The sequence below is a fragment of the Varanus komodoensis genome, unplaced genomic scaffold, assembly GCF_004798865.1.
Source record: "Varanus komodoensis strain SLA01 unplaced genomic scaffold, ASM479886v1 scaffold40, whole genome shotgun sequence".
Taxonomy (NCBI): domain Eukaryota; kingdom Metazoa; phylum Chordata; class Lepidosauria; order Squamata; family Varanidae; genus Varanus; species Varanus komodoensis.
Genome location: NW_025335942.1, coordinates 6258312 through 6272464, shown reverse-complemented (window position 1 = coordinate 6272464; position 14153 = coordinate 6258312). Strand labels below are relative to the sequence as shown.

The window sequence follows — 14153 nt, the reverse complement described above, 5'->3', positions numbered from 1 at the left end:
AGCACGAGCTCCTCCCAAGCGTGAGAGTCATAGGAGGCAAGGTCATTGCCATGTTTGTGCCATAATGCCAGAAAAGTGGGGTCCCGGAGAAGAAGCCATGCTGCAGTTTTGTCCCACATCGACGGTGCTGCTCCCTGAAACTGGGCCAGGCTTCTAACCTTTCCTGGAAGGGCACAGGAAAAGCTTGGCTACCACAGTTCCCGTCATGCTAAGAGGAACCTTCAAAGGGTCTGGAAATAATGCTTATCTGTATTCACCACCCTCGTTGATCAGAGATCTGGGCATTCACTCCATCCTTCTTCTCTTCTGCTAGCAACAGAAAGGATCTGAGGAGCTCTACCTGCGTCCAACTCACAGAAAAATAGAAACAGAGCAAGTCAGAAGGGGTCTCCCTGGCCATCTAGTCTGACCCCGGCTCCAGCGAGCTCCACTCACGACATGCCTACCATGTGCATGTCTAGCTTATCCTTGGAACACCCTCACCAATGGGGCCTCAACCACCTCCCCTGGAAGCCCATTCCATACCCTCGGGGTCCTGACCGTCAGGAAGTGCTTCCTGGCATCCAAATGGAAGCTTGGCTCCCTGAGCTTTGCTCTGTTGGAGCACATCCTGCCTTCCTCTGCAGGGGAGAACAGGTCTCTACCCAGCTCCGTGTGACACCCCCTCAGGTACCTAGTGAATGACTCTTAGTGGCAGAAAGCACATGACATTTCTAGCTATTGCTCTCCAAATTTGACAGCCCTTCACGAGAAAACTGAAATAAATATTGGATGCAGTCTAGTGCTTTAAATCTTGAGTTAATTCTTGGTGGTCCACAGCCACAAAAGGTATTTAAAGGGGGTCTGTGGTGAAGGAAAAGCTGAGGACCACCGCCCTATCCCTTATTCTTTGGGTGTCGGGTCTTAAATCCCAGTTGTAAACCTGAGGGCATGGACTTTCATGCTGCGTCTCTTAAAAAGCTGACGCAGCAGCCCTCCTGACCAAAGAAAGGGTTATAATGACTGCAAACAAATAGATAAATAGATCAGCATTAGCTCCAGTGCGTAATTTGTTAGAGTGAACCGACATATAGCTAAATCAACCAAATCGGAGGCTGTAGCAGGTTCCACGCCAAGAAAGCGTCGTCTTTGCTTTTAAGCGTTATGCTGCTGTTTGAGCATGTCTGCTGACAATAAGCTCCTCCACTTATGGCTACCAGATGAGCTTTGTGAATACAAACCATCTCTAATGTTTATTCAAGGAAATGAGGCTTTTGGGTGTTTCAATGGCAGGAAGGCTGGGAAACAGAGTCTATGAAATCATGGAGGTTTTCTTCAACAATATTATTTAAAGGAAGTGCTGGGCCGAACGGTGGGGTTTGACCATTATCCTGCCACTTGAAGTGTGCACCGAGCGATCCCTCGCCGTTTACATTCCGTCAGGGGCAAAGCAGAGAGGTAATTCAGATTTCCTGATTGCAGCTGTAAATCCCATTGTTCCAGTGCAGACACCTTGACAGGACTTTGGTCAGACAAAGCAAAAAGTTGGAGAGGGGCTTTAAAGAAGGGGGGCATGTCTCCCCCTTGTGTTTCAGCCTGCATGAAAGCTCGCCCCTTAGGACAGGGGGTCCCCAAACTTTTTAAACAGGGGGCCGGTTCACTGTCCCTCAGAATGTTGGGGGCCAGTCTATAGTTTGGAAAAAAATATGAACAAATTCCTATGCACAGTGCACATATTTGCAGTGCAAAAAAACAGGGGAAAAAACAATACAATATTTAAAATGAAGAGCAGTTTTAATCAACATAAACTTATTAGTATTTCGATGGGAAGTATGGGCCTGCTTTTGGCTAAGGAGATGGTCAGTGTCCGGTTCCATATTCGCTCCTCTCCTCCGTATTCAGAGCCAACGCAAGTGTGCCATAGGAGGAGGAGCCAGCACGTGCGCAATTCATGCTGGCCAGACCAGCGCAGCAGCAGGAGCCGGCCACAACTAGCAGAGAGAGCCGGCGAATGCACAGTTGAAGGAGCTGTCACAATTTGGCGCGTGCGCCGGCTCTCTGCTAGTCTTTCAGAGTACGCCTGCGCCAGCTCAGAGCTTTTGGACTCGTTCGGAGATCGTTTTCTCCGAGCAAGTCCGAAAGCTCTAAGGCGGGCTGGGTAAATGAACTTGGCAGGCCGTATCTGACCCCCGGGCCGTAATTTGAGGACCCCTTCCTTAGGATAACCAGTGCAACAGACTCAAATAGTGAACAACAAATGCAAACAATTAACCAAGCCAGGTTTGGCACGAATGCTGAAAGCACGGATCCTGCTGCCTAAAAGTGTGAGACTGTGTCAGTCAGGAGTTTTTTGGGGCTGGGGCCCAGGGCCACAGGACACAGATCTGTGCAACACGTGCACCTGCAAATTCATATATGCAAATGTATTAATAATTGCAAGCGTGTGTTTAAATTTTACAGACGGCTAAGGCAGCTGATTATTTTTCCATCCAGATCTCCTCAAATAAAATATGCAATTAGCTCCCTCTCCGCAAAGCATCCAAAATCACCCTCTCCTCTTCATCTATAATTAATTTGCAATGGCTGTGGACAGGTGTGAAAAATGCAGAAAACAGAGTGGGTGGGAGGGGATGGTTCATGGGTTTTTCCCCCATTCCCCGGTGGCCCTAATTTCCATTGGTGGCCATGGAAGGGCTTCCCCCTAGGCTGACTAGTGATGTGGGGACTGCAGCTTCCTGGGAGAGAAAGCTGCCACGGTGCCTCCCCACAGAATCAGCCCTGGGCATGGCAGAGAAAGCTGAAGATCAAGGAGAAACTTCATGCAGGTCTTTGAGTCAGGAATGGCCAGTTTATGGGTAGGACTCACTGTGTGCAGGTGTGAAAGTCAAGAAGGGTGACGGGAAGAAAATGGCTGTGATTGAAGCATGGTGCTGAGGATTGCTGGTGGAGTCCCTAGACTGACAGGCAAATGAACAAGTGGGTCTTGGATCACATCAAGGAAGAACTTCCCCAGAAGAAAAATGACCAAACAGGGGCCACGTCACAAGAAGGAAAGACTCCCTGGAGGAGGAGGAGGAGGAGGAGATAGAGATGAAGGGGAAGGGGAAGGAGGAGGAGATAGAGATGAAGGGGAAGGGGGAGGAGGAGGAGGAGATAGAAATGAAGATCAAGCCTTGACTTTACGAGACAGCGGGGCTGCCACGGACGGGTCACTTCGGAGGGCTTCATTCATGGGGTCGTCATACGTCGGAGACGACTCAACAGCACGTAATAGAAATAGGCAGGAACATCGTCCAGCACAAGACGGTGCTGCCAAGATGTGGGGGAGCCCCGGGAGCTCATAGCAGAGCTGCTAGGAGGACGCCGGGAATCATAGAAGAACACAGAGTTATGTGCTTGGAAGGGGCCTAGCGGTCTATCAGGCCCAGCCGCCTGCTCAGTGCAGCACTCAAGGGGTTAAAGAGCCATTTGGAGCAATCGGACGGCAAGTCCTTCTGACCAGCTTCGCGGAAGGGCCTGCAACCCACTTCCTAAAGCGGACAAGCCCGAGCGGGACGGGTCGGCTGGGCCCCATGCGATCCGGCTTGGCTCCTTTGGGCTCCATGTGCTGCAGTTCCAATGGATGCCACCAGAGGCCCTCGCTGGCTTGGCTACCACCAGTTGTCCTTTGCTGCCACCCGGTGGCCATCCAAGGTCATTTCCTTCTAGCTCTTTTCCCTGGGATTTGAAGCTATTCTCCTCATCTGCCATTTCTCCTCTCTTTGTGGCCTTATTCTCGAACGGGTTCGTTTGCACTGAGGTTATGAACTGACACAGCTAGGCTAGAATCCTTCCATGCTAACCTTTACATGGGATTTTTTGCATGAAAGCCCATTCGGCCACTTGAACTCCCACCTGTAGTCCGAAGAAGTCCCATGCAGACACGGGTGCACCTCTCCGTGAGAATGAAGCAGATGTTTCAGTGTTGCTTGTAGTTTCGTCCACAGCAAAACCGACAAAGCCCAGTGCTGCATCTCCATCTTAACCTGAATCTTTCTCTCCCACCATTTCTCTTACAGATACGAAGTTTGGTAAAAAGAATGCTGCAACTTCATTTTGACCAAATTTTTAGGAAGCACTGATACACATGCTTCTTTCCACAGCCATGCCTATAACACACAGAGATATTAACAGGTGGATAATAAGGAGCTGGTGTGGCACAGTGGTGAGAGCGTTGGACTGGGGACCGGGAATATCTGGGTTCGAGTTCCCGCTGGCACATTGGAGCCGACTGGGTGACTTTGGGCCAGCCACTCTCCACCTAACCTACCCCCCAGGGTTGTTGTCGTGAGGATAAAATGGAGCCATGTAAGCTCCCCTGGGGTTCCTCCCAACAGGGAAAAAGGTGTGATAAGGAGATAACGCAATACGAACAATTTGCCCTTGATTGGAAGACTACCAGGGCTGTGGAGGTGTCTGAACGGGTTTGGTGCCTCGCACCCCCAGCACACATGCCCCAAACAAGATGTTGGCAAAAATAAATTCAAAGCACGTGGGCTGGCTGTGGGAGGACAGGATTCCTTGTCTGGCAGCAGCCGCCTTTTCTGCCTGGGCACGCAATGAGCGGAGAAAGGAGTCCTGGAGCACACGGTCCCCCCTTGGCAGGAACCTGCGAGAAGCAGCCGTTCCTCGTCTGGCCATCCGAGCCTGCAGAGCACTTCATTCGCAGCGGAAAGGTCTCCAGGGCCAGGCCCAGAGCGAGGAAGCCCCGGCTGGGTCAGGGGCGAGTTTGCTGGTGATCAGAGGCCGTGTCGGCAGACTGGCTGGCAGGACTGGCCAGGGGGAGGCCCCCAGGTGCCTGCGGGTGGCGGGGGGCCCGGCTGCCTTTCCTGCCACCTGCAGACGAGCGGGGCTTCCCCCATCCTGACCCCCCTGCTGGGCAGTGGGGCAAGAGAAGAAGAGAGCCATTCCGTGGTCCCCTGGGGGGCAGGAGAAGCCCTCAAGCACGGCGCAGGTGAGCACAGGTGTGGGCGACGCAGGATGGATGCGCGCACACACGTCTGTATGCAGATGGTAAAGTGCTTTTGGGGGTCAAAGTGCTTTTTGGGGGTCAGTAGTTCAGCCCCCCCACATGGAGTGACTGAGGTATACGACTGCCTTGAGGAGAAGAATGCTTCCGTGAGCACTGAAGATCAATTATGTGAGCACTGATCTTCCTTTCTATGAGGTTGTGAATGTCTGGGGAAGCTGAATCATGTTATCATGATTTAGATTTGTTTATTTTTGTTTAGTCACAAAGTTGTGCCTGACACTTCACAGCCCCATGGACAACCTTCCTTCAGGCCTTCCTGTTCTCCACCATCCCCCGGAGTCCACCCAAGCCCACACCCACTGCCCCAGGGACTCCATCCAGCCACCTCATCCTCTGCCGTCCCCTCCTTCTTTTGCCATCCATCGTCCCCAGCATTAGGCTCTTCTCCAGGGAGTCCTTCTTTCTCATCAGGTGGCCAAACTATTTGAGTTTCATCTTCAGGACCTGGCCTTCTAAAGGGCAATCGGGGTTGATCTCCTCTAGGACTGACGGGTTTGTTCTCTTTGCTATTTAGATTTATACCCTGCCTTTTCTTTTTTAAAGAACTCAAAGCAGCTTACATCATTCTCCTCCTCCATCTTATCCCCACAACAACCCTCTGAGGTAGGCTGGGCTGAGAGTCCGTGACTGGCCCAAAGTCACCCAGGAGGCTCCATGGCTGAGCGGGGACTCGAACCCGGATCGCCCGAGTCCCAGTCCTGTGCTCTTCACCACGACACCACACTGGCTCTCGCAATATAATTGCATGCCAGAAGGCCTTGTGTGTGTGACCTTCAAGGTGCATGAGGGGACGCATGAAAGAAACACCTTCAGGGGGATCGTGTATATTCATGTGAGATGCAAGAAAGAAATTAGAGATCACCATTTGAAAGACCTGCTGAAGAACCAGCTCATAACTTTTATGCAAGAATGGGTACCCAGATATGCGTATTTCCTCTTCATTTCCTACCCCTTTTCTTTTGAGTTTATTAAACTAAATTAAAGGAATTATTTTTATAATGACCAAAAGCTGAAAAGGAGGTCTGCAAAGCTTTCAAGGCAGCACCGGGAGGGAGGGGGGGATGCCATCAGAAGCACACAGGAAGCGGGGGTTGAAAACGGCTTGACGTGCGGGCTAGGGGAGGGGTCAAAAAAAGAGCCAGTCCGGGTTGGACAAAAAGATGTCTCATTTTTGGGGTGCTCTGTGTGGCGGGGGGAGGGGAGATCCCCCAAGTGGCACCTTCCACAAGGAAGATGGGGGCACCTTTCCCAAGTGGAGCCCCCCCCACAGAAATGAGACCCTGCCTTCAGCATCAACACTGCTGAAGCATCGATGTTACATTATTTGTAGGCTTTTCCATTTTATAAAAAATAAAAATGGTTTAGGCCTTTCTATCCTTTTCATTAAGCACCGCGCTCTCAGAGCTGGGCCAGTGCTGGAAATCAAACCCTAATCTAACACAAGCGTTGCAAAATCACGTCCTCGGACAAGTAAAGATTAGATCACAAGCCACTCTGAGTTTAGGACAGAAGAAGCTGCTCTTATCTTCTAATTCATCCCAGAGGAAATGTAAACAGGGGGTTGTGAGGGATGAGTAACGGACTGGCCTTGGACAGAGCACCGCCCCAGCTCTTGCGGTATCTCAGTCGCGGTGTCCAGATTGCCGTCACTGAAAGCCGCCCCCACCGTTGCCGAAAACTTTATTCTTAGCAATCGATACTGAAAGCGGAATAGGACACGAGTCTCTGCAAAACCTTGACAGAGCCAACGTTTATTTTTCTCTCCATCGGTTCAGCATAAGGAAGGAAGCCGGCTACAAACAGTGTTATAAATGAGAAAACAAGGTTTAGAAAGTGCTTCAAGAGGAAGAACTTGCTTCAAAACAAGTAGGCACAAGCAGTTTTGAGTTAGTGGCAGAAACTCTCACTTAAGGCGTTATCTGGATTATTGCTTTTCTCGAATACGGAAACCTTCATCGGAACAGCAGTTTGCTTCTCTTTGCCAAAGCTGAGGCATGTTCAGTTGCAGCTGGTACGCAACAGGGAGATCTTGTTCTGCCAAGGGACTGTGTAGACTTCAAAGGTGCAGGTCATGTGCTGTGGGTAGAAAAGCAAAAGGACCTTAATATGACAAAGGCAAGTCGCATCCATAGTAGGACACCAAACTCTTGCTAAGCTTGACATTAACTGAGAAGCCACAAAAATCCCAGAGGTTGTTTTGTTTTTTTAAGTAACTACTGAGATACGAAGCAGGGTGCAGTGCATGGTGAAGTGCTTCTTACAGCAAAACCTTACGTACTCCTGGTAGGAAGCGAGTCCCTCCATGCTTGCCAGAAGCTGCCAACTTTTTTCATGGGAATGCAAACTAACTTCCAATTAAACTTGGATAAAGCTGGGTTGTATGTGTCTCACACTAGTATTTGTAAACAAGTTTTATAAGAGGGAAAGTATGCCAATCCTTACTTGGAGCAATGGAAAAAAGAGAGGAATGTTGATGTCATAAGTTCAGCTGGAAAGAAAGACTCATTAGGAAGCGAGTCTGTCCATGCGGGGCGTAATCACAGGGCTCTGAGTCAATGAACAGCTGATCAGGGAATTTGGGCCAATACCAGACCCCCCTCAAAGACCAAACAGTAACTCCTTTATAAGTCAGGCAGAGAAACCAGCCAATGTGTTGCCGTTGCTCCCTTTGTTGACTGGCTATATCTAGGTTTGTGTTCGTCTCTGGAGTCAACCCGTGTTGACCATCCTTTGTGCTCAAGTTGTTGAAACCAAGGGGGAAGTGCAGACAAGATGGTTTGCAATTTGGACGTGTCGCAACGTGGCCCTTCCCCGGATGCCCTCGTGCCTAAGAGGAGGCACTTACAACTTGTTGCAAATAGTGTGTCGGAGTGTGCGTGTGACTCATGTGCTTTGAATCACATCCCATGTTCAGAAGAGGAAAGCAGAAATGGCAGCAGGTAGGAGACAGTCCTCTGATTGCAGAAAGACTGGCCATAAAGCCCTTTGATTTCGTATTCAGAGGTTCCTATGCACATTAACGTAGGCAGGAGCTCCCACTGGGTTCAGTAAGGCTTCCTTGCAAGTAAACATGCATAGGATTCAAGTCTAAAGATGAGGATTGAGTGCAGGACTACAGAACAATTCGGCTGCAGGATGCATTCTGCTTGGAAAAACCTGCTGGAGCCCTATTCTGTGTTGGACTGGGCTGAAGGCAAAGAAGCATCACCCAAAGACCAGCTCCACACTGAATCCTACAGGTCAAAGTAAACACGCTGCAAAGAGCAAGACGCCGGGCACAGGATGTGCTGCATTTGGGGTCCCTCGCCCCAGTTCCATGGAAGATCCGTCGTTCTGGCACACCGTCATGAGGACCGGCATTTTGCTAGCGAGCACAAGTGCTTCCAACGAAGGTGCCCACGGTGCAGTCACCCTGCCTCATGCTTAAAAGTTTCCGAAACAGGAAACATCTTCCATTTCTAGCCCCCTCTCATGCTCCCCTACCACGTCTTCCCTCGATCTCCTGACCAGAAAAACATCCCGCTAAGGAAGAAAAGGCGGAATAGCTGAGCAAGACGTATCGCTGGAAGAATCAGCCCGGCCCCCGTTCAAGGCGTCCTGGGTTTCTGGCACATACCTTGGCCAGTCCTGGGGCTGTGTGGAAAGCACAGTTCTCAACATCCGCCACGGCCTTGGTGCAGGTTGTTCGCCCGACTCCAGTGACTATGATATACTTGACTCCAGAGACAAGCTGGAAGATGCGGGAATGAGGAGTTAAGAGAGAACACATTCCGTTTTGTCATTGGCCATTCCATGCCGACACAACAGGCCTGGCTTGTGCAAACACACACCAAAAAAAGCTAGTTTGACAAAGGAGGCCCAAAGCTCTATCGCTGGCCTGGCCAACTTCACTTCATTCCCCTCTCAACATCTAGTAGATAATAATAAGTGAATGCATGACACCCGCTTAATCCTCAGAATTCATAAGGAAATACAAAGTCCATTGAAACCACCATTCTGTTCAAACAGTGGGAAAAAATAGGGTGTGAGTGAAATAGCCTTGATCTGGAGTTGGTCCCATGTGATGCAGTCAGACTGAATATTTTGAGATCCGGGGAGGAGTTCTCTGTCCAAAGGTACCAATTTTAGCCATCTACTTCTGACATAATTAATAGTCCCCATTTTGGACAGGTCAGAAAGGCGACAGGCCCCCAGAACACCAGCCAGACCGGACAGCCCGGAATAATACACACCATTCCCCAGCAGAGCCTTCCTTCTCTCATCCGTCCCTGTACCTCATCATGTATCTGTTTCTCCCAAAAATGGGTTGGGGGAATTGCCCGATGTTCCACCGGTTGACTATCGGGCAGGACCTTTTGTAAGACCTCTTAAGGTCTGGACAGTCCAACGATGGTGCATAAATATTTGACATGGACTCTTGAACAAATAGGTGTGGTGCTGCTGATGCAGGAGGGAGATACGGGCACGAACCATCAGGACTAGTAACCTCTGATGGCTCCATCCTGCAAGAATTTGCCCAGTTTCCACTTAAAGCCATCCAAAAGTGAACCATTCTGGTTGTAAAGAAGCTTGGATTGTGCAGGTTATGAATGTGGGGTGTAACAGCCCCCACCTCAAGGAGGTTGCTGAGCACCCCCATTTGCTGCTAGGGGGAGAAAGTGTAAGAAAGACAGGAGTGGTCTTTAATAGATGATTAACTGTAATGTCAATTCACAGCCCACCGCTGAAGGCCAGACGTCGTGCCCGTGAGCTTCTCAAAGCAGCCCTGCTAGCAGCGAAGACACAAGGACTGACCGCCTGCATCGGCGCCCTGCAAGGAGGCACTGCGAAGCAAACTGGCCGAAACGGCACGGACGGAGTCTTGGTGTCTCGCGTGGTTTTCTGAGTGAGGTGAGCGAACTGGACAAGAGCACCGCAGAGAAGCCACCTACGGACGGGTCTTCCCGGAAGCAGCAAGAGCAGCCAGGTGAACGCCTGTGGCTGGGCTGGGACCCCTGCAGTGGCAGCAGCCTAGACCCCTGCCTCACCGACCCACCTGAGCGGTTCACCCAGCCCTGGCAAAAGCCATCTCCACCTGCACGCAGACTGGAAGAAAACAAACCCTTCCTTAAATTTATGCTCTCTTAACATCACGTGCAGCTAAAAATACAGATGAAGGAAGTGAGCGCAGGGGGAACAGAAACTGCTGCCCGAGCTTCAGAGATGACAGTGGCGGTGAAGGGACAGTGGAGACGAACCATGTTAACCCAAAGTGAAAAGGTCCACTTTGCCGCAGACGGAGCTCTGGCACGCCACGCCTGCCTTTCAGCCAGGTGGTGCAATCGCTTGAGTGCAAACTGGCAGCGGAGTGGAAGCTTGCAGGGTCTGGTAACGCGTGTGGGAGGGAGGGAGGGAGGGCAGGAAGGAGTGTGATATCCGAGCTGGAGCTGAGGCACACTGTATACATACGCTGCTCCGCTACCCTGGAGAAGCAAAGCGCTGCTGGGTCAGACCCAGCTCCAGCCAAAGCCAGCCCTCCACACGCAGTGGCAAACCAGCTGCGCGCAGGATCGCTCACTCAGGATCGGAGCAAGACCTCACTTCTTTCCAAGTCCCTGTTTTCATAGCCACTCCTGGTAGGGCAGCGGCTGTGTTGCCCTTCTCTGTGCTTTTCCCAACTCAGCCAGGTCCTTTTTCAGGCAAGATAAACAGAACGGGACACAATATTCCCAGCGGGGTGGCACGTGTAACGGGGAGAGGAGGCCTTTGCAGCTCTTGGACTTTGCACTTGTGCGGCTCCAGTTTGCTTCCAGTGGAAATTCACCGGCAAGCTTGCACAAGGGACCTGTTCCTGCTGAAGGCGATGGCCGAAGGCGAGCGGAGAGCCAGGCTCAGTTGAGATGGGCTGATTGCAAGCTGAAGGAAAGGAACTAGGGGAGGCGGAGGCGCTTGTCGTCCCAATTAGGACAAGGCCGTTCCAGTCCACAATGAACTCTAATCCTGCATTGGCAGAAAAAAGCCTGCTCTCCTCCCGCCTTCCCAACTACTGCTGCCCCCGTGGAGAGAGAGCTCATTACATTACAAGCCCCCCTCTGTTCTTCTCATGGCCAGGCCTGCCAACTTTCTCTCTTTCTCATGCTTTGCCTGGTAGCCCAGAATGCAAACATTCACAGAGCGAGTTTGTCCTCCTCTGTCCCACAATGCCCGCTGCGGGGCGCGCGAAATATTTTGCAAAGCACAGAAGCAAAGCCAGCGAGGACGGCAAGAGAACAGGAGGTCCGAAGGGCGCCCTGGCTCGAGAGATGGGCAGCTGGCGGATCTCCAGGGCCCGCTTTGGCCTTCGACGCCCAGAAGCCCCTGCCAGCAGGGCCAAGGATCAGCAATTCTGGGACGCGGAGTCCAAAGATCTGCCGCCACTGCCGAAGCCCCGGGCTACGCGCAAACACCCCGTCGAGGTACGCCAAGGTCCCCGCTGGAAGGCGCTCCGAGGCGGCTCCGCGCCGCGGCACTCCCTCCCCAGGGCCGCGCAAGCCGGGGCCGGGGAGGCGCGCCCCACACACACACCCCCGTCCCGTCCCGGGGCCGCCACTCACCTGCCTCTTGACACTGATCACCTCGGAGACGCGGCTGGCGTACATGTCGTTGCTGCCTCGGTTGTACTCCTTCATGGCGAAGCGCAGCGCGTCGCGCACATCCTGGTCGTCCGCGGAGGCCTCCTCCGGCGCGCCCAGCCTGCGCTGGGCCCGGGTCAGCGCGGCCGCGCACAGGACGGCGGCGAACACGAGCAGCCGCAGCCACGGAGACGCAGACGGAGCCATGGTCGCTCGCCACCGGCTCCCCGCGCCCGCCCGCGCGCCCGGCGCTTTTCTGCGGCGCGCCCGAGCCCCGCCCCGCCGGGACCGCCCTCCCGGGGGCGCGCCTTCGCCGGCGAGCGGGGGCTGTCCAGGCGCCCCGGCGGGGAGGCGCGCGGTCCCGGGCGGCCGAGAAGCGCGCGGCTCCGGCCGTGGGGCGGGAGCCCGCGCCCTGCCTTGCGCGGCCCGCAGAACCGCGCAGGCATCGTCCTCTCGGAGCGTGGTCCAGAGGGCGCTGCTTGACGGAGCTCATAAATAGTGTGCCAAATAGTGCCGTGTCGGATGCCAAGGCAGTAATGGGGTGGGTTGTGTTGATCGGGACGTGTGGTATGTATTTTGCTGCTGTTGTTAGTCGCCAAGTCGTGCCCGACCCATCGCGAACCCATGGACAACCTTCCTCCAGGCCTTCATGGTCCCCCACCATCGCCCGGAGCCCACCCACGCCCACCGCCCCAGCGACGCCATCCAGCCCCCTCATCCTCTGCCGCCCCCTTCTCCTTTTCCCAGCATCAGGGACTTCTCCAGTTAGTTGTCCCTCCTCATTCGGTAGCCAAATCTGAGAATATTTGAGTTTCACCTTCAGTATCTGGCCTTCTAAAGAGCAGTCAGGGTTGAGTGATATGTATTTAAAGTTCCTCAAATGTTTCCATTAAGAAGGAATTTTACACCTCCTTCACAAGCTATGGTTTCTTCAAGAGAACATGTGAAATACTGTGAGCTTGCCCCAAAATTAGATGCAATGGATCAAAAACAACTGCATATTCCAGGCAGGACCATCCAAGGGGAAGGTGGCCCTGCTAGCAAGGACAAAAACGACTGGCCTGCAGAGCTAACCTTTGCTTTTGGCGCATCCTGGAAAATACCAAATTCAGTGAAGATTATCTTATGCCACTCGAGAGTAGGAATTTATTCTCCAACTATGAGAGGAGACTACCTTAGGCTTTGGGTGTCATTTTTAACCTATTAAAGGTAAAGGTTTCCCCTTGACATTAAGTCCAGTCGTGCCTGGCTCCAGGGGGCGGTGCTCATCTCCGTTTCCTGGCCGAGGGAGCCAGCGTTTGTCCGCAGACGGTCTCCGTGGTCGTGTGGCCGCATGACTAAACACCGAGGTGCACGGAACGCTGTTACCTGCCCACCGAAGTGGCACCTTTTCATCTACCTGCATTTGCATGCTTTCGAACTGCAAGGTTGGCAGGAGCTGGGACGGAGCAACGGGCGCTCACCCCGTTGTGCAGATTCGAACCAGCGACCTCTCGATCAGCCAGCCCAGTAGCACTGCAGTTTAAACCACTGCGCCACCTGCAGTCCCTCTTTTAACCTATTATATCATCTAAAATTATCCCCAGTGTTGTTAATACAGAAACTGTCCACTTCTGTTTTCCACCACTCAGCAGAGACCTTGTGGGTTTCACCAAGGGATGGAGGTAGCTTTTGAGTAACAGCTGCATTTCATACCCCCAAACAGGAGGGACCGACTCTTTGCTTCTTACCAACCCTCCTGGGGAGGGTTCCAGCTATAACCTGAAGCCATCTCTTTACTTTGGATGTCTCCATTGTCCTTCCACTTCCCATCGTAAAACTGTACCAAGCAACCTAGTCCTGATCCTTGGCCATTTCGTCCTGCACCTTCTGGCTTAGTTCACTGGCTTGTTCCATGAATTCCGGAGGAATTGAAAGCCTGTGCAGTATTTCGTGCCTGCTGGGTTTGCAAACAAAAGGATGATGGCGTAAAGGGCTGGGCGGAACGCTGTTCTCTCATTTTGTCTGCACAATCACTCCGTGAGGCAATGGCGGTCAGGGGTAGCAACTTGCTTTACATCACACCAGCCTCCTGGTGGTGACTGAGGCTTCCATGGGTCACGAAGCTCAGGTCACCGAGGTAAGCCTCTGGTCCGGAAGCTTCCACACGTTGCTTCTAATTACTCTCAAAATGCCCTGCAGCTTACTTCTCCTGCGATCACTCCCTGGGTGGAGAAACAACTTCATCATTTCTCACTAATCTGTTACCTAACTGTGACTGAGACTCAACCAAATAACCTTTTTTTAAAACCACATGAGGACAAATCATGCAGCAACCCCATGTTTAAGGAGAAGAATGCTCATATCGTTAATTGACAGGATGAGCTGCACAGACATTAGTGAAAGGCTACAAAGCTCTGGGTCTGGAAGAGAACTAGAAAAAACAAGTCTCATTGAAGCACTGCAACCTGCAGGCTCCCTCAATCGGCTTTTTGGCCAGCCAGCCATTTTGCATTGATTAAGTTGCTTCCGCT

The 14153-nt window shown here is 52.3% G+C and overlaps 1 protein-coding gene across 1 annotated transcript; it reads right to left on the bottom strand.

The window, feature by feature from the left end:
* Positions 1-6776: 6776 nt before the first annotated feature.
* Positions 6777-11879, bottom strand: LOC123029732 (cystatin-like). Its single transcript, XM_044442966.1, has 3 exons — positions 11623-11879; positions 8667-8780; positions 6777-7126 (listed from the first exon to the last, which is right to left on the bottom strand). Exons 1-3 carry the CDS (start codon positions 11845-11847, stop codon positions 7049-7051), a joined length of 417 nt encoding a protein of 138 aa, XP_044298901.1. The 5' UTR covers positions 11848-11879; the 3' UTR covers positions 6777-7048.
* Between the last annotated feature and the right edge of the window lie 2274 nt (positions 11880-14153).

What these genes read in the sequence shown, in the direction of transcription:
- LOC123029732 (XM_044442966.1), bottom strand. Translation starts at nt 11,847, where the DNA reads ATGGCTCCGTCTGCGTCTCCGTGGCTGCGGCTGCTCGTGTTCGCCGCC. An exon ending in TGATCAGTGTCAAGAGGCAG is followed by an intron (nt 8,781 to 11,622) that starts GTGAGTGGCGGC and finishes CGCATCTTCCAG; the next exon opens with CTTGTCTCTGGAGTCAAGTA. An exon ending in CAGCCCCAGGACTGGCCAAG is followed by an intron (nt 7,127 to 8,666) that starts GTATGTGCCAGA and finishes TTCTACCCACAG; the next exon opens with CACATGACCTGCACCTTTGA.